This window comes from Schistocerca gregaria, chromosome 2, assembly GCF_023897955.1.
Source record: "Schistocerca gregaria isolate iqSchGreg1 chromosome 2, iqSchGreg1.2, whole genome shotgun sequence".
NCBI classification, from domain to species: domain Eukaryota; kingdom Metazoa; phylum Arthropoda; class Insecta; order Orthoptera; family Acrididae; genus Schistocerca; species Schistocerca gregaria.
In genome coordinates this window covers 233,716,294-233,737,465 of record NC_064921.1, presented here as the reverse complement: position 1 = coordinate 233,737,465, position 21,172 = coordinate 233,716,294, and the positions used below count along the sequence as shown (strand labels likewise).

At 38.3% G+C, this 21,172-nt stretch overlaps 1 protein-coding gene across 4 annotated transcripts in view; it reads left to right on the top strand.

Annotated features, from left to right (window-relative positions):
• The window catches only part of LOC126336762 (microsomal triacylglycerol transfer protein), a 189,758-nt gene that overhangs the window by 137,559 nt on the left and 31,027 nt on the right, over positions 1–21,172 (top strand). For all 4 annotated transcript variants that reach the window (XM_050000771.1, XM_050000769.1, XM_050000768.1 and 1 more), the window contains 2 exons: positions 255–400; positions 16,335–16,495. In XM_050000771.1, the coding sequence (XP_049856728.1) occupies positions 255–400; positions 16,335–16,495 (307 nt within the window). The remainder of the gene's footprint in view (positions 1–254; positions 401–16,334; positions 16,496–21,172) is intronic.

The window sequence follows — 21,172 nt, the reverse complement described above, 5'->3', positions numbered from 1 at the left end:
CTGAAGTGATTAGGAGAGGCAAGTATCAGGTTCTTTGTGGTGGAGGCTATACTGCAAGACACATTTTTTTTTCTTTTCAGAATAGCTCTGAAGCTTGATTTAGTCTTCACTGAAGAAAATTAAAATTTTTTATAGTTAAAATGCAGCAAATTTTTGTGCACAATAAGTAATACTCTACTGTAATACCTTTGGCTCATTAGTAGTTGCTTGCACATATTTTTTGTGAAAAAAATGTTTTCATCTTGTGATTTTAGGTCGTTTTGAGGTAACAGATACAGTTCAAGCTGAATCAGTTGATGCAGCTTTGACTCAGGTGCAGGAAATGCAGAGAACAGAATTCAGCAAGCAAATCTTAATTACAGAACGAGAACCCAGAATTTGCCAGGATGATTGCCCAAATGTAAGTAACTACAGTAACAAGTAATCAGTAATGAAATATGAAACTAAATAGCTATTCCAAGGATTTAACAAGTAAAATAAGTTCATTACTGCTAAAACAGAAACTTACTACTAGTTTTAGGAACCTAGTGAATTTATTACACTGCAAAGTGCATAAATATGAATCTTTGGAAGGGTAACCAATGGTAAGAGGGAAACCTGCCACACTCCACATGACAGTGTTGACAAATAAATAAAATGTTTATTACTTTGACTGTATTTTATTACTTTGACTCATCTAGAAAAAGGAGATTTTACATAATATCATATACATACATCTGACCTGCCTCAGTGGCCGAGATCGCTGATGCACACCGGTGCAGTGGCTCTTCATGCTAAGGTAAGCCAGTTCGAATCCTGTTGGTGGAAGAAATCTTCACTGCCAGTATTTGGCCAGCTGGGGGAGGAGTGATGGTGACATTATGTTTCTGATCACCAGACTTTGTGCCAATGTCCTGTTTCAAATACCAAACCTCTCTGCCATTTTTCATGAAGTGAAGGCATGTGACACTGTTAATGGTGATCCATCCGTAGGATGAGGACATAAAACTTGGCAGCCTCGTTGGTGCTATTCGCGAGAAGTAGGCTATGTGCCGGCACTGGGTTTCACACGCTTCCTTCTCCCATCATTATCATCATCATTATCATTCAACACAAACATTACATTACACATGCACACACACACACACACAGTATTACAAATATTGTAATGGAGCATGTTGCAAATAAATAAACAAAAAAAATACTTCTAGAATGTAACAGTGCTGGTAGGATGTGTACAACGTTACCAGAAATGTGTAATTCAAGTAGAAGGCAGAGGAAGGGCAGATTTAGTAAACTGTAAGGAGGAAGTGTGATGAGGTACATAGGAAGGGGCAGATGACTGGGACAGAGGAAGTAGCATTTGGAGCACATTTACTAGTGTAGTGTGAGAATGGGATGGTTGAGGTACTGAAAGGGATGAAGAGAATGTTTGGTCATGTGCACATTTCAGGGAAATTTTTTTCTCATGGAATGACCCTAATGACACTGGTTGTAAAGCAGATCCTCAAGTTGACTTCACTATTGTTAGCAGCATGTTGTGTAATTGGTTATACAGACTGCTCTTTGCCACATTTTGCATTGATCATTTCTACTGGGGGATAGCTAGTTTACGGTTCTGCCCCTAAGGTGACAGTTACCCTCATCACAGATGTAATATGAGACAGGTTATTACATTCAGATCTATAAAGGTGATAGGACATGTGGTGGGGGCAAGGGTTTCGGGAAGGATGCTTCATAGGATGGGCAATTGGTGAAATGCCATTTTGCAAATGGAAATAAAAGTTCTGGGGAAGATATTATAGTAGTATTTGAGAGTCCTAAAGTAACACATAGTGGGTTTGAGAATTAATCTTCACAATGTAATCTCTGAAAATGCTAGTCACAACACAAGTTAATGAATCTAGAGCAAAATATTATGTTACAATAATTTTTTGTAGTTCTGTCAGGGAAACATTTTAAATTTTTTCTTCTTAATATGAACATTTTTCCATTAATTCCAATTTATTTTAAGTGACTAGGTTAATTACAGTAAATACTTCAATTGACATCAGTTGATGACACCCACATTCCAACTTAAAACCTATTGTAGATGATACATTTATTTTTGATATAGAGTTACAGAAAGTACAAGTATACTGTTTAGTGCTGACAAGATTTCAAATTTCAGTCTGGTGCAGAAATTAAGAAGTAGATCTAAATCTAATGTTATGCTTACCAGTCGCAAATCATGGAAGTGGAAGAAGCACACCTGTATGGATACTGGATTAAGCTTTAGACTGTAATGAAAATTGCTGTATTTAAATATTACATCCCAACAATGGAACTGTAAAGACATCAGCAATTCTTGCTGTAAAAGTCATGAGAGGAAAAAGTTAAATTTTTTCATTTAATCATTGCCATACCGATAGGGAGGTGAAATATCCCAGGTTTTGGCAGTTCTGCCAGGTGAGCAGTTTCAACTTGGTATGGCTCTGCAAACCATTAGGATATAAAGCAAATTTGAAGATATAACTTAAATCATTTTTTGGAGATATTTTGGTGCAAATTTTGTTAGTTAATGTGGACTATGTGTATGCCAAATTTTGTTGTTAGAGCTAACCTGCTAAATTAACATGGCGAAATCTCCTAGCTATGTGGAGATGGCTAATAAAATATGAAAGCAGTATATCAAAATTGTACTTCATAATTAAATTGACTAATTTGGAGATAAACTGCACAAAAACACAAAAACTATCTACTTCATTAAGCCATCCCATGATGAGAAGCAATAATTGAAAATAGCTGCAGAAAGAGATTTATAAAACTTTAGACACATTTGGTTATTTACTTAATTTAATTTATAAGGACACTGCAGCAGGTTACATGTTACATGGATAAGTACAGGTAACTTTAATTAACATGGTGAATACTTATCACTACCATTGCCTGTCACAGCCAACAACTTAATATAAAAATGACTTAAACAATGTAGAGAACAACACAAATTATTTGCCTAGTGCAACATTTGATAAGTGATGACAAACCACTCCATACATGACATCAGTGACATTGTCGGGAGGTCATGAATACTTATTCAGAGGGTGGCTTGTTGCATTTTTCTCATAGGCTGTTTCCAGCCATGTGAGGCAATGTCATAAAACCATACCTGAGTATCATGCCACTTTCTTTTCTTCTCACTGAACTTGCCTAGTTCCATAGGATCACTGCTCAACCACTCCAGGTCATAAGGAGAGGACGAGGGGGGGGGGGGGGGGGGTTAGAATGACATAACAGATCCGTATTTCTCATGTTTTCACTTCAGGGTATTTCTGTGGCGGAAGAAAGTGACAGCACGGAGAACACTTTTAAAAAATATGAACAGTTAGGTATTGTGAAAAGTTGAAAAATGAAATTCTTGTGCAAGTCACTTGAGTTCTTACATTCACAAAACATTACCGCAGAAGGGTGTATATGCAGTATGCAGACGGGGAGGGGGGGGGGGGGCACAGATTTTATGGCAAAAAGTGTGCTTTTTCCCCAGGGGAAGGTAATTTCTTTTCATGGTAAAGGTTTTATACACCACAATAGAACTTCCTGGCACTTTAGGAAAGGAAACAAGAGGGAGAGAAAAAAAGTTTTGGAAAGATATTTGATGTGCAGCAAGATGTACACTGCTTATTGCAAAAGTACAAATAAAAATTTCACCAAACACACCACATTAGTTTCCGAAGCACTGAAATCGAGATTGATATGTGTTTTTGTCAGCCAGCCATAGCTCATGTCATGTGGTCTCACCAACCAATGACAGCAGATATTCAGAGCATAGGACATGTGATGTAGTCAGCCAAGGGCAACGTCATTGTTAATTAGTGTGAACACACAAATAGGAAAAGTTATTGGTTTAAATCAATATACATATACTGTAGCTACAAGCAAAGCTAAGTTATCACACATGTTATTGGTCCTTTTATTGCCCATGTTATCCTTTAAGATGTACACTATGTGATCAAAAGTACCCGGACACACCCCAAAAACATACGTTTTTCATATTAGGTGCATTGTGCTGCCACCTACAGGCAGGTACTCCATATCAGCAACCTCAGTAGTCAATAGACATCATGAGAGAGTAGAATGGGGCGCTCTGCAAAACTGACAGTCTTTGAACATGGTCAGGTGATTGGGTGTCACTTGTGTTATACTTCTGTATGCAAGATTTCCACACTCCTAAACATCCCTAGGTCCACTGTTTCCGATGTGATAGTGAACCGGAAATGTGAGGACACATACAGAACAAAAGCGTACAGGCCTACCTTGTCTTTTGACTGACAGAGACCGCTGACATTTTGAAGAGGGTTGTAATGTGTAATAGGCAGACATCTATCCAGACCATGACGCAGGAATTCCAAACTGCATCAGGATACACTGCAAGTACTAGGGCAGCTAGGTGGTAGGTGAGAAAACTTGGATTTCATGGTCAAGTTGCTGCTCATAAGTAACATATCACGACAGTAAATGCCAAATGACGCCTCACTTGGTGTAAGGAATGTAAACATTGGATGTTTGAACAGTGGAAAAATGTTGTGTGGAGTGACAAATCGCAGTACACAATGTGGGATGATGTCAGAGTGTGGGCATGGCGAATGCCCGGTGAACCTCATCTATCAGCGTGTGTAGTGCCAACAGTAAAATTCGGAGGCAGTGGTGTTATGTTTTTCATGGAGGGGGCTTGCACACCTTGTTGTTTTGCATTTCACTATCACAGCACAGGCCTACATTGATGTTTTAAGCACCTGCTTGCTTCCCACTGTTGAAGAGCAATTCGGGGATGGCAATTGCATCTTTCAACATGATCGAGCACTTGTTCATAATGCACAGCCTGTGGCAGAGAGGTTACATGACAATAACATCCCTGTAATGGACTGTCCTTAACAGAGTCCTGACCTGAATTCTATAGAACACCTTTGGGATGTTTTCGAACACTGACTTGGTGCCAGGCCTCACCAACCAACGTGTATCATATACTGTATTAAACACAAATGTGCAAGTAAACTTTTAAATAATGACAAATAGCTGGTCTTCTGGGCCCAAAATTTTTCTAAGTTTCTAATGCTCTGTGATTTAAGAAATTCAGCACACTCTCACACATAACGTAATTCATCTTGCATGAAAGGAAACTGACTTTGAAAGTAACACTTCTCAAACCAACATTTGCAATATTTTCCCATGACCTGTTAGAAATAGGTTCATTTGAACAGCTGCCAGAGAGCACCAGAAAACAGGCATTACTATGCATGCACAGCTACAATGACGCAGGAAGCCCATATTTGGTGTTTGATCTGTTCATATGCCTTTTGTCATATTTCTGTTTGGAATTTCATGTGTATGGAGGCATCACCTGACCATGTGCAGCACTGCAGCATGTTGTTTGGAGAGGACACACAGACCTGTTATACTTAGGGCAATTGTTTCATCATATTTTGTCCAGATAAGGAACCCAAAATAAGAAAGCAGCCCTTGGCATTATATTCATTTCAAAACTAGACTTCACAATGAAAAGTGCCCTAATATTTTGTTATTTGATGATGTTGACATAATTTTTTTATTTGTACTCTGCAATACTGTTATCTAGCATTTCCAATCAGGTTTACATCCACACAGCAAAAAGCTAGTAAGAACAAATATAAATTTTCATGCAAAAATTTAAAAAAATAAACTTGTTTGTATATGACAGAACTGAGACAATAAGTATTTGGTGACTTTTTCAAATTAATAACATTCCTCTGCAGTCAAGTAACTACAACTGGCAGTTTGCATTCTACTACAGGAGTAAACATAAGTCACAATGACAAAACACGATGTGCTGCCCGTCTATAATTTGCGGAAGAATGGCGTTCTGTAAATTTAAGGTCTAAATAACACAAATTAAGAAATAAAGTCAAGCCTAGAGGAGGTACCAGACATGTGTCGAAACATGTCTTGCGATCAGAGACATTGTATTTCATGGAAGGTGGCTTCGTAAAATTTTGCTGCAGCTGTCAATGTATTTTGATAAAAATATATTAAGATTCCAAGACTTACCAAGCGGGAAAGCGCCGGCAGACAGGCACAATGAACAAAACACACAAACACACACACAGAATTACTAGCTTTTGCAACCGATGGTTGCTTCTTCAGGAAAGAGGGAAGGAGAGGGAAAGATGAAAGGATGTGGGGTTTTAAGGGAGAGGGTAAGGAGTCATTCCAATCCCGGGAGCGGAAAGACTTCCCTTAGGGGGAAAAAAGGACAGGTGTACACTCGCACACACACACATATCCATCCGCACATACACAGACACAAGCAGACATTTTTAATATATATGTTTTCCCATGTGGAAGTTTCTTTCTATTTTATTTATATTTTGATAAAAAACATTTCATTCCGTTCTACTTGCCAAATTTGCTACTTAGTCATCTTCCAGTGAACATTTACTTATGCTCATACATATATAGCATTACCAGATCTTACATTATATCATAAAAGAAACAGGACACCAGTATACTCCAAAAGCATTGGAATCAACCATACGAAAATGCATAATTCAGCTTAAAGTGCACATTCATATGTCCAAATTCACACTGAAGTAGGTCTCTACCTTTTCAATGTGGTTCTTGGGATTGCAATTTCCTTGGAGTACAAGTACCGTATTATCTTGTGTTTGGTTCTTTATTATGGCATTATGTCAAGTGTGCCAGAAGGTGAAAATGTGCACTTCAAATTCATTGAAGAATTGAAATTAGGCAATAGTGCAGAATAGTTTCAAGTAAATTGTCTATCTCAATGGAATAGATTAATAAAAGCCAAATTTCTTTAGCAAACTTACAAAAATAACTTCACTGCTCTGCACAATGATTAATGCTTGACTGCTAATAATTTGAAAATAAAATAAAATCAGAAAACTGAAACTAACAACATATCTTAGTCTACCATAATTATATGACTGTATTTTAACTTACTTGATAGCTCAAGGCCACAGAAATTTGTTTTGTTTTTATTTGATCTGAGAGCTGTAAACAAAGAGTAAAATAGCAAAATTACAAGACTTAAACACAGTTCATGTGGAGACTCCCCTCCCCCCACTACCCACACAAACACTACAACTCAGACTGCTCTGTGCACGCGCAAATCTGACAGCTTGGGTGCCCCAGAAAAATTCTTTCTGGCTAGTATCAGGGTGCTTGCTGCTTATACAGCTAACAACCACACTTCAAGTACCCAGAAATGGGAGAAAGCTCTGCTCATATGTGACTTCAGCTCTGTGAATGCACATGAGTCTGCTGACATCTGATCAAACAAAACAGTTGATTAATCATGCTCATCGAAAGCAGTTTGTTGCTACAAAGTATTGCATAGTTTTTGTCCTAATGGCTTTAACACATTTTGCTATAAGCAGACGCTTTTTTGTGCACTGTATTTTGTTGTAAATGCAATTTAGGTTTCATTTTGGTGCTTTTCTTTTGTTTATGTTTCATTGCCGCAGTAATAGTCTGCAGTAGTGGGTGAAAGTAGAATTCTTTGTTAGATTAACAGTTCTTGTCAGTCAAAATTACAAAAATTTAGCTGAAAATTAAAACAATGAAAAATTCCCAGAATACTCAAAAATTCTCAGTTTTTTTCCCTGGATGAAAAAATTTCCAAGTTTTTCCAGGATTTCCTGGTTGTCCTGGAGTGCATACACCCTACATGATGTTGTTTGTGGCCAATGATAAAAACGTCATTAATATTGCAGAACACAACACAGTGAATATGTTGTTGTTGTGGTGGTCTTCAGTCCTGAGACTTGTTTGATGCAGCTCTCCATGCTAATTCATCCTGTGCAAGCTCCTTCATCTCCCAGTACCTACTGCAACCTTCTAGTCAAGTTGTGCCACAAACCTCTCTTCTCCCCAATTCTATTCAATACCTCCTCATTAGTTTTGTAATCTACCCATCTAACCTTCAGCATTCTTCTGTAGCACCACATTTTGAAAGCTTCTATTCTCTTCTTGTCCAAACTATTTATCGTTCATGTTTTGACATCCATACATGGCTACACTCCATACAAATACTTTCAGAAACGACTTCCTGACACTTAAATCTATACTCGATGTTAACAAATTTATCTTGTTCAGTAACGCTTTCCTTGCCATTGCCAGTCTACATTTTTTATCCTCTCTACTTCGACCATCATCACTTATTTTGCTCCCCAAATAGCAAAACTTCTTTACTACTTTAAGAGTTTCATTTCCTAATCTAATTCCCTCAGCATCACCCGAATTAATTCGACTACATTCCATTATCCTCGTTCTGCTTTTGTTGATGTTCATCTTATATCCTCCTTTCGAGACACTATCCATTCCATTCAACTGCTCTTCCAAGTCCTTTGCTGTCTCTGACAGAATTACAATGTCATATGCAAACCTCAAAGTTTTTATTTCTTCTCCATGGACTTTAATGCTTGCTCAATATACAGATTGGATAACATCGGGGAGATGCTACAACCCTGTCTCACTCCCTTCCCAACCACTGCTTCCCTTTCATGCCCCTCGACTCTTGTAACTGCCATCTGGTTTCTGTACAAATTGTAAATAGCTTTTTGCTCCCTGTATTTTACCCCTGCCACCTTCAGAATTTCAAAGAGAGTATTCCAGTCAACACTGTCAAAAGCTTTCTCTAATTCTACAAATGCTAGAAATGTAGGTTTGCCTTTCCTTAATCTTGCTTCTAAGATAAGTCGTAGGGTCAGTATTGCCTCACCTGTTCCAATATTTCTACTGAATCCAAACTGATCTTCCCCGAGGTCGGCTTCTACTAGGTTTTGCATTCGCCTGTAAAGAATTCACGCTAGTATTTTGCAGCTGTGGCTTATTAAACTGATCATTTGGTAATTTTCACATCTGTCAACACCTGCTTTCTTTGGGATTGGAATTATTATATTCTTCTTGAAGTCTGAGGGTATTTTGCCTGTCTCATACATCTTGCTCACCAGATGGTAGAGTTTTGTCAGGACTGGCTCTCCCAAGCCCGTCAGTATTTCTGATGGAATGTTGTCTACTCCTGGGGCCTTGTTTCGACTCAGGTCTTTCAGTGCTCTGTCAAACTCTTCACGCAGTATCATATCTCTCATTTCATCTTCATCTACATCCTCTCCTATTTCCATGATATTGTCCTCAAGTACATTGCCCTTGTATAGACCCTCTATATACTCCTTTCATCTTTCTCCTTTCCCTTCTTTGCTTAGAACTGGGTTTCCATCTGAGCTCTTGATATTCATACAAGTGGTTCTCTTTTCTCCAAAGGTCTCTTTAATTTTCCTGTAGGCTGTATCTATCTTACCCCTAGTGAGATAAGCCTCCACATCCTTACATTTGTCCTCTAGCCATCCCTGCTTAGCCATTTTGCACTTCCTGTCGATCTCATTTTTGAGACGCTTGTATAGCTGAAATAGTGAATATAGTTAATCCAAAACATTTAACCTCTGCACACTGTGAGACTGAAAGCCACCGGGTGATGTTGCAGGCATGTAGCATGATAAGGAAAGAATATAAGCTTAACAGTGATGAATTGGGAATTATTCGGGTGAAGATGCGGGCCACAAATGGAGAAATCTCTGACATAAGCAACTTTGACAAAAGGAAGATCATGGCCTAGTTCTTCGGAAAGAGCATTTCATAAATACCAAAGTTGGTTGGCTGTTCACATGCTACTGTCTTAAGCATCTAGGGGAAGAGGGTGAAGCGCAAAGAAACCATGAGGAGGTAGCGAGGTGTTGGACTTCCACATATCGTCACAGAATGTGGAAGTCAGGGGTTTGGCAAGTCTGAACAGGAAGATATGCAATCTGTGCTAGTTCTAATAGCAAGGTGCAATGCTGAAGATGTGTTGTGGAGCACATGATTTACTGCACATTGTTGAACATGTGGCTCTACAACAGATGACCTCTGTATCCTCATTCTGAACCAATGACGTAGTCAGTTATTATTGCAAAGGGCACAGGATCATCGAGATTGGACTGCACCTCAAAGAAAATGTGTCACCTAGTTACTATCATCTGGACAAATGGCTCACTTGGGCTACCATGGGACTTGTACTGCTATTTGAAGGCACTTTCATAGCTGTGGGCTACGCGAACATTATGGCGGATTATCTGCATCCAAACATGCTTGCCGTCTTCCCCAAAGGGTCTGGTATCTTACAGCAGGATAACTGTCCATGTCACAAGGACATAAGGATACAGTAGTTTAAAGAGCATGGAAGTGAACTCACATCTGTCTTGCCCATGTAACTAACACCACAAGTAAACTGTAAGGATAAGTACAGTACATTCTACTTGACAAATTAACCTCAAGAAACTTTTTTCACCTCTCCCTGCTGTGGTTTCATCATGTACAGTCTAGTCACATTAATGTGACCACCACCTGTGTTCTATATCAACATGCTGATGGCGGGTGGCAGCACTAGCAGTGGAGAGTATATACGAGGTGGAATCCAAAATTTTCAGGACTGACTGGTGCTGCCATCTGGAAAATAGAAGTAGTAGATATTTGCACCACTAGGTGGTGAGAGCTGCACATCTGATGACTCAGTGTGCGGAGTGGCATTCAGCTGGGAGGACATGTTGCGTGTCCACAGTGATTTCCGTAATATTCTGTGTCTGGTGTGTGATGATTTTACAATGGATCCACGAACAGAACAACATGTGTGTATCAAATGCTGTGTGAATTGCAGGAAAAGTGCTACAGAGACCCTTGCAATGATTCAACTGGACTTACAGTTATGACCCAGACAAAGCAACAATCATCCCAGTGGAAGAACCCGGGTTCTCCAAGACAAAAAAATGGAGCCTGTGAAGAGCAAAGTGAAGAGCATGATCATCAATTTCTTTGAAACCAAGGAAATTGTGCACAAAGAATTCGTCCCACCCAACCAAATGGTGAATTCCGCTTACTCCTTTGACATTTTGCGGTGGTTCCATAAAAACGTGCGGCGACGACGGCCCAAACTTTGGCATCAAGGGAACTGGCTGCTGCATCATGACAATGTGCCCTGTCACATGTCCTTGCTCACCACGACCTTTTTGGCAAAAAACAACAAGGCAGCTGTACCCCACCCACCGTACTTGCCAGATTTCACACTTTGCGACTTCGTGCTATTCCCAAAACTGAAACTTAAGTTGAAAGGCCATCGGTTCGATACTATAGAGATGATTCAAGAAGCATTGCTGGTGGTGATAAATGCCCTCAAAGAACAGGATGTCCAGAAAACATGTGACCAGTGGCAGAAGTTCTGGGACTGGTGTGTACGAGCGGATGGGATCTATTTCGAGGGTGATGGTGACCATTAGTCCAAAGGTAAGGTTTTCAACAGAGGGCAGCACCAGGCCCAAAAATTTTGGATAGCACCTCGTATAGTGGGTTCAGGAACACAGAAAACAATTCAGTTATTGTCATAGTGCAGAAATGGAGTGATATATATGATGTCCAAAAGGGCATAATCACTGACCTTACGACCGAGGGTGAAAGAATTTCCAAATTGGCCAAAACTGTAAACTGCTCGTCTACCATTGTGGTTAAAGTACACGGTGCGTGGCAAAATGACACTATCCAAAACTGGCAACAATGCAGCTGTGGTGTACCATGGGCCATAGATGACAGGGTTGAATTACAGATGCAGAGATGTTTATGGGTGAATAAACATGCAACTGTTGAGTAACTGACTGGCCAGATGAAAAAAGGGGCTACGAGTAGTGTCTACTCAATAAGAATTCAGCGACCTTTGCTGCTTCTGACTGCTATTCATTGGTGACAAAGATTTGAATTTGCATGCCATTACTGCAACTGATCATCCACTGAGTGGCGACCAGTGGCCTTTTCAGATGAATCATGTTTTATGCTCCATCAGCGTGAAATGTCTGAAAGCAAACACCCAGCAACAATCATTGGAAGGATCCAGGCTAGAGGAGGGAGCGTTATGGTCTGTGAAATGTTTTCATGACATTCTCTGGGTGACCTTGTCATTCCAGGAAGTTACAGTCGATCAACACATGTATGCACCTATCCTTTGGGACTGTGTCCATTCCTACATACAGTTTGTCTCTCTTTGGCAGTGTGGCACCTACCAGCAGCACAGTGCAACATGTTACACAGCTTACAGTGTATGTGCATGGTTCAAAGAGTACGAGGATGAGTTTTCTGTACTCCTCTGGCCACCAGACTCTACACATTAAAACTCAATCAAAAATCTGTGGGACCACTTTGATCAGGTCATTCATACCACAGATCTTCAACTGAGAAGCCTAGGGCACCTGGGATGGAACAGCATAGCTCATCATTCCTGTCAATAACTTCCAGAACCTCAATGACTCCCTTTTTCTGCGTATCTTGTAGCATTCTGCAATGCAAAAGAGGGCTGTTCAGGCTTTTAACAGGTGGTCACACTAATGTCCCACAAAATGTGAGAGATTTTTAGTTAATTTACCTTGGCACATTCCTGTGGTAAACAGTAATTTACAGGCTGATGCCAATAATTTGCCTTCAGAAGATCTTGTATGGTTAAAAATAATTTAGTTCTTATTAAACTTGTGCAAAATGTAGTAAATGCAATCCCATTCTAATTACAGAGCTCCTCGGGAGACCATTATTGTACCTGAGTGTGTGGATATGTTTTAGGCCTCTCACCAGAATATTTTTTTCATCAGCAAACATCTACATTTTCGAAGTCCTCCAATGTCTTTGGTAAATCATTTTTATTGCAGCTTATGGGCACCCAGTAAATCATTTATTCAGATCAAGAACAAAATATTAAATATTGCAAGATACCATACACTGACAAGCCAAAGTATTATGATCACTGCCCACCACAATGTTGGATGCTGTCTGGTGGCATTATGGGCACACAATGCGGTAATAAAAGTAAGTAAATGGAGCAAACACAGATGGAGGATCACCCTAGCAGAGATATGGGCTGCAAATGGGGGAAAGCATTGAGATAAGAGACTTTGACAGAGGGCAGACTGTTACTACACAGAGCCTGTGAATGAGTATATCAAAAACGGCTAAGCTAGTTGAATGTTCATTTTCTACTGTCGTAAGCATCTACAGAAAGAAGTAGGACAGTGAAACTACTACTAGGTGCTAAATGGTTGGACATCCATGCCTTCACAGAATGTGGGGTTTGGAGGCTAGTCCACTCTGTAAAGTAGGATAAATGGTGATCTGTGACATCTCTGCTGAAAGAGCAAAATGCTGGTCCATGCACAAGTGGTTTGGAGCACACTGTTCATTGTATATTGTTGAATATGGAGCTCCGCAACAGACCTCCCGTATGTGTTCACATGTCGACCCAACATCATCATCAATTACGACTGCAATGGGCATGGGACTATCAGGATTTGACAGTCAATCAATGGAAATTTGTTGTCTCTTACAGTGAAACACATTTTTGCTACACTACATCACTGGTCATCTTTACAAACCCCATAATAGAGGTGAATGGTGGCTCGAAAAGAGCAGCATGAACGAATGGAGGCTGGTGGGAACAGTATTATGCTGTGCTTGCATGGGACCTGTGGTAGTAGTCAAAGACACACTGACAGCTGTGAACCACCTGCACCCCTTTATGCTTGATGTCTCCCTGACTGCAGTGTCATCTTTCAGCAGTATAACTGTCCATATCTTGAAACCAGAACGATGGTGCAGTGATTTGAGGAGCATTATGGTGAACTCATGTTGATGTCTCGGTGACCAAATTTGCCAGATGTAAATCCTATGGAACCCATCTGGGTCACTATCGGGGCCATCAACATGTATGCAAATCAGGGGCCCTATTATTCGCATGACCTGTGCACAAAAATCTAATGTCACATACCTCCATAAATCCACCAGCAAAATGTTGGATCCCTGATATGCAGAATCAGTGATGTATTTTGTTCCAAACATGGACAAGCATGCTATTAAGCAGGTGATCACAATGTTGTGGTGTATTTAATTTTCCCCGCTTACTATTAAATTTTTGCCTGTTCTATCATTAGCCAATGTGACATTATTTTCTGTTGTTAAAATAAAAAGATAAAACACTACTCATGCAGGAGGATACATTTAATGTCATAAAGTTTTAGTTTCCCCAGAAGAATTTTGTGATATACACAAAGGCCTTTGTGGGGCCACAGACAGATATAGCAGGGTGACTTTCTTGCTTGATTCTGTCAGAATGGAGTTTGTAATATGACATATTGCATTCTCTGTAGAGAATCCTTTACAGTAGTGATACGGAGCAATCATTAAAACATTGTCTAAATATTGCAGTTTCACTTAAAATGTGAAGAGTTCTTCAAAACATTTCCCAAAATTTGCTAGGTACTGGCAGGCTACTTTCACCTTGATAAATGCCAGTTTATGAAGTGAGTGGTATGTATATATTCCAATTAATAAAACATTACAACAATAATCAAATTAAGGACATCTCTGCATGTACATCAACATCTACATTTATATCTATACTCTGCCAACCACTGTGTAGTGTACAGCAAAGGAAACTTCCCATTGTGCCATGTGGTTGGATTTCTTCCCATTCCATTTAAGGTATGGAGTGTGGTTAGAATGAATATTCCAGCGCCTCTGTGAGTGCTGTGATCAGTCTGATATTGTCAATACAGTTCACATTGGAGCAATGCATATGGAGCTGCAGTATATTCCTCACTAAATAATGCATCTTGAAGCTTTGAAAGCAGGCTTTCTTGGAATAGTTGAAAGTTGTCCTCAAGCATCCACCAGTTCTGATTTTTTGATTTTTTAGAATTTCCATGATGCACCCCATGGGTCAAAGAAACTACTGTTCATTCATTCATTCTATCCCTGTTTGAAAACATACATTATCCCTTTTAGTCCTTTCTGATACAGTTACCACACACTTGAGTGATATTCTATGTGCACAAGCGATTTTTAAGTAGTCTCCTTTGCAGACTGACTACATTTTCCCAGTATCCTTCCTATTAATTTGAAGTTAGTTTTAGTCACATGAGGGATATCTGTCATTCATGTCTGATCACTGAAGTTATTTTTTTTTCTTTTCCATTTTTCCATTGCCATGCTTTTTATGGTATTTTACTTGAAGAAGATATTTGAAAATGTCCATTATTCTGGTTTGCAAATTGCAGTTTTTCTGTTTAAAATTGCTAAGATTTAGTTTTGTTTTCAGTTGCCATTATGTTTTGCTGTGTTTCATAAACATTATTAGTCAAAACTTGAGCATTTTAAGTATGATCACAATCTATCTTACATAACCCAAAATAAGTGAAATAAAAGGAAACTAGTTCCTTTCTGCAGTCATTTAAAAATTTTACACTGCTGTGTCCCTGCCAGGTACAGTACAGTAACAGCATCAGAGGACGCCGCGTAACAGGCTGTCTCAGTGTGGTGGCACGAACAGTGTGGTCAGTCACTTCATACCAGGGACTATTTTATGCTTGCCTTCACTGGAAGTGGAAGCTTAGTCTATATTGATGTGCCTCATTACAATAAATGATTATTGTTACTCATGTGTTGTCTAATGATTTTGTTGTAGAGATATTGTCTAGCGAAGAGTTCGTAGCAAGCTTACAAGCAGGCCACTTCCATTTAGCTGTGGTTAAATGTGGCAGGGGGTTTGCTTCCTCCTACCTATTGTTGGGCTCCTTGGGTGAACAAAACATACACAAATTTAGTATTTATTCCATAAACTACTTTCTGAATAAGGGGGAAAAGTAATGAATTTTCAGCTAATCGATCTTCTCATACCTTTATTTAATATTTCAGTCACCTAAAAATTTTTCACCAATAACCACTGAAAACAGATTTAAATGTGAAGATCAATCCCCTAGTTTTTAAACTGAAAACTTTAAAGTCCTAGATATTGCATGTATATTGTTACTGATGACTGTATTTCATGTATAGATCGTATTATTTTATTACAGTCTATAACAAGAGCATCTTGAGTTACTAACAATGCTAATGCAACATTTGAAAGCTTCAAAGTTCTGTGCAGCACTATTACAGTGTAATTTAGATGTGCTACACAATTTTTTGCATGATATGGATGTCATGGACAGCTTTGAATCTTTAATATGTTGCCAACAGGGCAATTAATATTTGAAGATGCTCAAGTTTATTGGATGAAACTAGTGCCACAGCAAATAACACGCAATCTGTGGCAGTTTCTTTGCATATTAATTTCTTACAGCCATTGTGTCCTGTGAATGTAATGCCTACAATTACTAACTTAATCACTCACATATATGTTTTGTCAGCAAGCTCAAAATAATGACATGTTATTTCCATTTCGCATGTCCTCATAATTTTTAAAATCTGCCTTTGTTTGCTAGCTTCATACAGTGTTAAAGGAAAATAAGAAATTTCTGAAGAAGGATAACCTTGGCACAGTTCGTTCAGCCACTGCTTTCCTCAAGCTGCTAATGGTAGTAAGGGAATCAAAGAAAGAAGACCTCTTCAAAATATTAAAATACACAAAGAATGAAGAAACAGTGTGAGTGTTAACATACCATTTTTTTACCTTGATACTATACAGTTGATTTCAAAAGCAGATATTTACTTTGCCATATAGTTGTCTGGCTTATATCTTTTTCTGGGTTATCATAATAATTAGTGATAATTGAGAAATCTATTACTACAGCTTTGTAAGCGATACAGTTTTGTGTGCTTCCGTATTTATTTCGAGTAAAAAGTGTGCAGTAAAGAGGACAAAGTTGGGAGAAAATGATTTATGACATGACAATTTCTCAGGTTAAAACAGAACTCTGGCAGCATTTAGGGAGTCATCAGGGATATTTACTAAGTATTTTGGAGTTGGGGACCTGTGGTCTCCAGTTGTTCATCACAAAGTAGTTACATTTCTTTAGATTTCTCATCTCCATTTCTCTTTGTATCTGTATTGCACTGAAAGTATGTGCACAACAGTCCAGATATCAACAGTATGCAATATGTTTCTTGTATGGAAACAAGCCTGTTTCTTTCACTCCCAGTATGTACTATTGACAACAGTAATATCTCAATTTCTCTTCGTCCTCAAGCTTGCATTCAGTACCACCGGATTCTGTCTCAGATTACTTTTCCTGGCAGCGATAGTTGTGCATTAAGTTATCAGAGCAGCAGGATATGTTTATTGATTAAGAAATGGCAGATATGCACCTCATTTATGGGATCCTTCCACGTCACAAGGATTGCGCAATACACACATTTTTACTGTTTTGAAGGTATTTTCAGAGAAACAAAGAGAACTGGGGTAAAAAATCATAGTTATATTGTAATTACTCTCTAATAATTCACAGCAGACCACAGATCCATATACCAAAAACACAAAATTTCCTGACATAAGCTTCATATTTTTTTCAATGGAGCTAAAGTTTATCCTGTACAGATGATGGATGGCCTTGATATATTGAACAATGACTTGGATTACACACATTTTGAGAATCATGGCAAGTCTAATTCCTTTTGAAGTGCAATTGCCACAGGTATTTCACATACTCTTGTCATAGATTTTGTCTTCATGGATTTTCCACCTATTGATTCCCCTGGAATCCTATCTTAAGAACATATTGTTTGAAACTCTCTAGTTAGAGAGACATTTCTGACAAAGCACTGTTTCCATTCTGCAAAAGAATTTCTGAATATGTAAAATGAATGTTACTTTAAAAAATCAGATTGTAAAAATAGCTACCTAATTTTAAGTTGCCTACTGTTTTGCTGATACTATGTACCCTTTTATTGACCTGTCCTTACACAATTACAGCTATAGTTTAGATTCAAAGAATATCCACCAACTTACTTTCACTTCCATTCTACTCACGCAAAATACTACTTTATTCTCATTTTGTTCTGTCCAATATCAGTTGTACAATTTATATTGTATGATAAAACTGAATCAGTAAAAAATTGATCAAATATAACTGGTACAGAAACCAGATTTAGGACAAGAACAGAAAGCAATAGTTGAGAAGGGAGTGAAAGAGGATTGTAGCATTTCATTAATGTTATTCAACTCCACATTAAGTGTGTAGTAAAGGTCACCAAGGAAAATTTGGAACTAAAATTAAAGATTGTGGAAAACAAATAAAAACTTTGAGGTTTGCAAAGGACTAAGTCGATCAGCTGAATGGAATAGTCAGTGTTGAACGTTTGTTTTGATGAGTATAACAAGAGTAATGGAATGTAGTAGTCTTAAATATGATTATGATGAGGAGGAGGAGGAGGAGAAGGAGGCAGAATTAGATCAGGAAATGAGGAATTAAAAGTAGCACATGAATTTTGTTATTTGGATAGCAAAATAACTAATGGCAGAAGTAGAGGACATAAATTGCTGACTAGCAATAGCAAATAAAAGTGCTCCTGAAAAAGAGAAATGGTTTTAAAATGTAATATAAATTTAAGTTTTCAAAAGTCTTTTCTGAAGACACACGTCTGAAGTGTAGCATAAATGAAAGTGAAATGTGGACCATAACCAATACATACAAGAAGAAAATAGAAGCATAATGGCTTCTCTCAAAGTAGTTGTTTTTCTCCTAATATACATGCATATATAAAGTAATCTTGAAGTAATTTCCATAGTCATTAATGTGAGTAGTTTAGCACTAGTCATAATTTGTTGTTAGGTTTAAAGGTTTATATGGCTAATAAACCAAATAGATATGACAAGTATGTTGGCGTGACTGTGTTCCGTGTCAACTATGTAAGTATTTATTTATAAATAAAACACTTTTTTGCAATATTGGTATTTAATTTCCCTGATGAGATTCACCTTCTATATGAAAGGAATCTTCAGAGGAGGTCAGTTATATTTTTAGAATGAGATTTTCACTCTGCAATGGAGTGAGCGCTAATATGAAGCATCCTGGCAGATTCAAACTGTGTGCCGGACAGAGACTCGATTCTGGACCGAGTTCGTGTCTCGGTCCAGCACACAGTTTTAATCTGCCAGGAAGTTTGGATTATATTTTCGCTTGTTCTGATGGTTTCTGTTCATTCTCTCTGTGGTCACAGGTGAAAAGATATGAAAAAAAACTGACATGCACTGATGCTGTCTTTCATGTAAAATGTGAAACATCTCAGGAAATTAACTATCAGTAATTCAGAAAGAAAACTAGTGTTTTCTTTATAAACAAGTATGCAAATAATACATTTAGAATGATGAGTTACTGCAACGTATAAGTTCAGTTAGTATTGTGATTCATTTGGTAGCTTCCAAGCAGGGTGTCACAACAAAGACAATGGCAAAAAAAATTAAGACCTGTAGCTGTTGTCAGGCACAGTTGACACACCTTTATGACTTGCATCTGCCATGGTGGACTCTGGACTACTACATAGTGAAGTGGTGGAGAAAACTTGCTTTTTTTGTTACGTGATAGTGGCAATATCAAATACATGTATCCTGCACAACATAATCACAAAGAGGACACAACCTGCAACAATGTACATGCTTGGCATTTTCTGGGGAATCAACAGAGGACTATCCTTCCCTAAGCTATTTCGTAACTGCAGAAAGAAAGAGAAAAAGACAGGCATTATGAATTAAAGAAAGGGGGGGGGGGCAGGAAGAAGAAATTTCTGATGGGGAAAGGTGTCAGAAACAACACATACTATGAATATGTAGAGTATGTGAAGTGACTTGTGTATTGTTTGTTACTACTGCACTATGAACACTAATTTTCACTTTCATCTTGTGCTTTGTGTATCATTGGCACATAAACTGGCTATAACTTTTTTAAATAAATAGATCAAGTATTTACTTACATATTTAAATAAAGCAAGAAAAACAACTCTTTTGGTAAAACTAAAATTATGGGATAAAATTGCTCTCCAGTACTGAACTTCAGGACAAATGTTAGTACTGCCAATACACACACACAAAACTTCATACACTACCCTAGTTTTTGGAACAAATAGCTCCTTTCTCAGGGAGGAGAGAGGGGATAGACTGGGGAAGGTGAAAAAAGGAAGGGTACATCATTGAGATCCCAGAATGAGAGGGAGCCACTTGTTGTGGGTCTGAATAACTTGCCCTTCCTTTTTAACCTATCCTGTGTCTATCCCCCATTCTTCTCTGAGGAAGTAACTATTGGTTCCAAATGCTAGGGTAGAGTGTTTACTTTTATGTGTCTATCGATACGTGTAGGTAAGTACTGGTTAGCAATTCTGTACCATAATTTGAAATAAAAAAACTCTTTTGCAGTTGTTTTCTACAAGCAATAGTAATAAACTGAAGTTTTATCAGTGTATCTGGTTTCAACAGTATCAATAGCAAGACTGATACAAAATCCCTTAAAATGTAGATAGATTGCTACTTACCATAAAGGTGACACATTAAGCTGCAGACAGGCAAAAACGAAAAGATACTTACAGAGCAGCTTCTGGTCACAGCCTTCACCAGAGAATATTACACTTTTCACAGAACATACACTTATTTTTTTAAAAAAATTATGAAATCTTGTTTGTTTTGTCCTTCCAGCATATTGTAATGAAAGAAGTTATCACTCCAGCTGGTTGATTAAGTCGGTATTGATTCATCTCCATTAAAATATAAAAAAAATTCCTAATAGTACCAAGTCTCTGGAAAGCAACAACGGAACTTGATGCAGTGCCCTCCATTTCTTCTTCTTCATTTCCATCACTGCCAGCTTCTGCCTGTGCTCCTTCATTCATAAGCATTTCACTTGCATCAACTGCAAGTGTGGAAATCAGGATTTCACATCACAACAAATAATATCCTAGAATGCTGCATTTTCAGAAATATCAGTTTTGCTACTCCATTATTCTTCATCAGAAACTGATGTACTACATCTAGCCGTTGTGAAGAAAGTGGAATACAGTCTGCTGTGTTACGGAATTCCAGGTAGTAACAAACATAGGCATAGCCTGTACATTGCTGAGCCTCATCACTTCCTTTCTCTCAAACAGTGAAATTGACTTCTATGTAACTGCCACTCTGTATTTTGCTTTAACAGACTGTATTATGCCCAGGTCCAGAGATTGCAGATGACTTGTACAGTTCAGAGGAAGGAACACAACACATTTACATTCTTCAGAAATTATTTTTGCTTGGGATTTACAGGGCCATAGATTAATAAAAAGTACAATTCACCTTCCTGCTGCACCCATCTTGGCATCTAAATGCCTGAAAAGTTGTATAGATTTCTGACACCTCCAT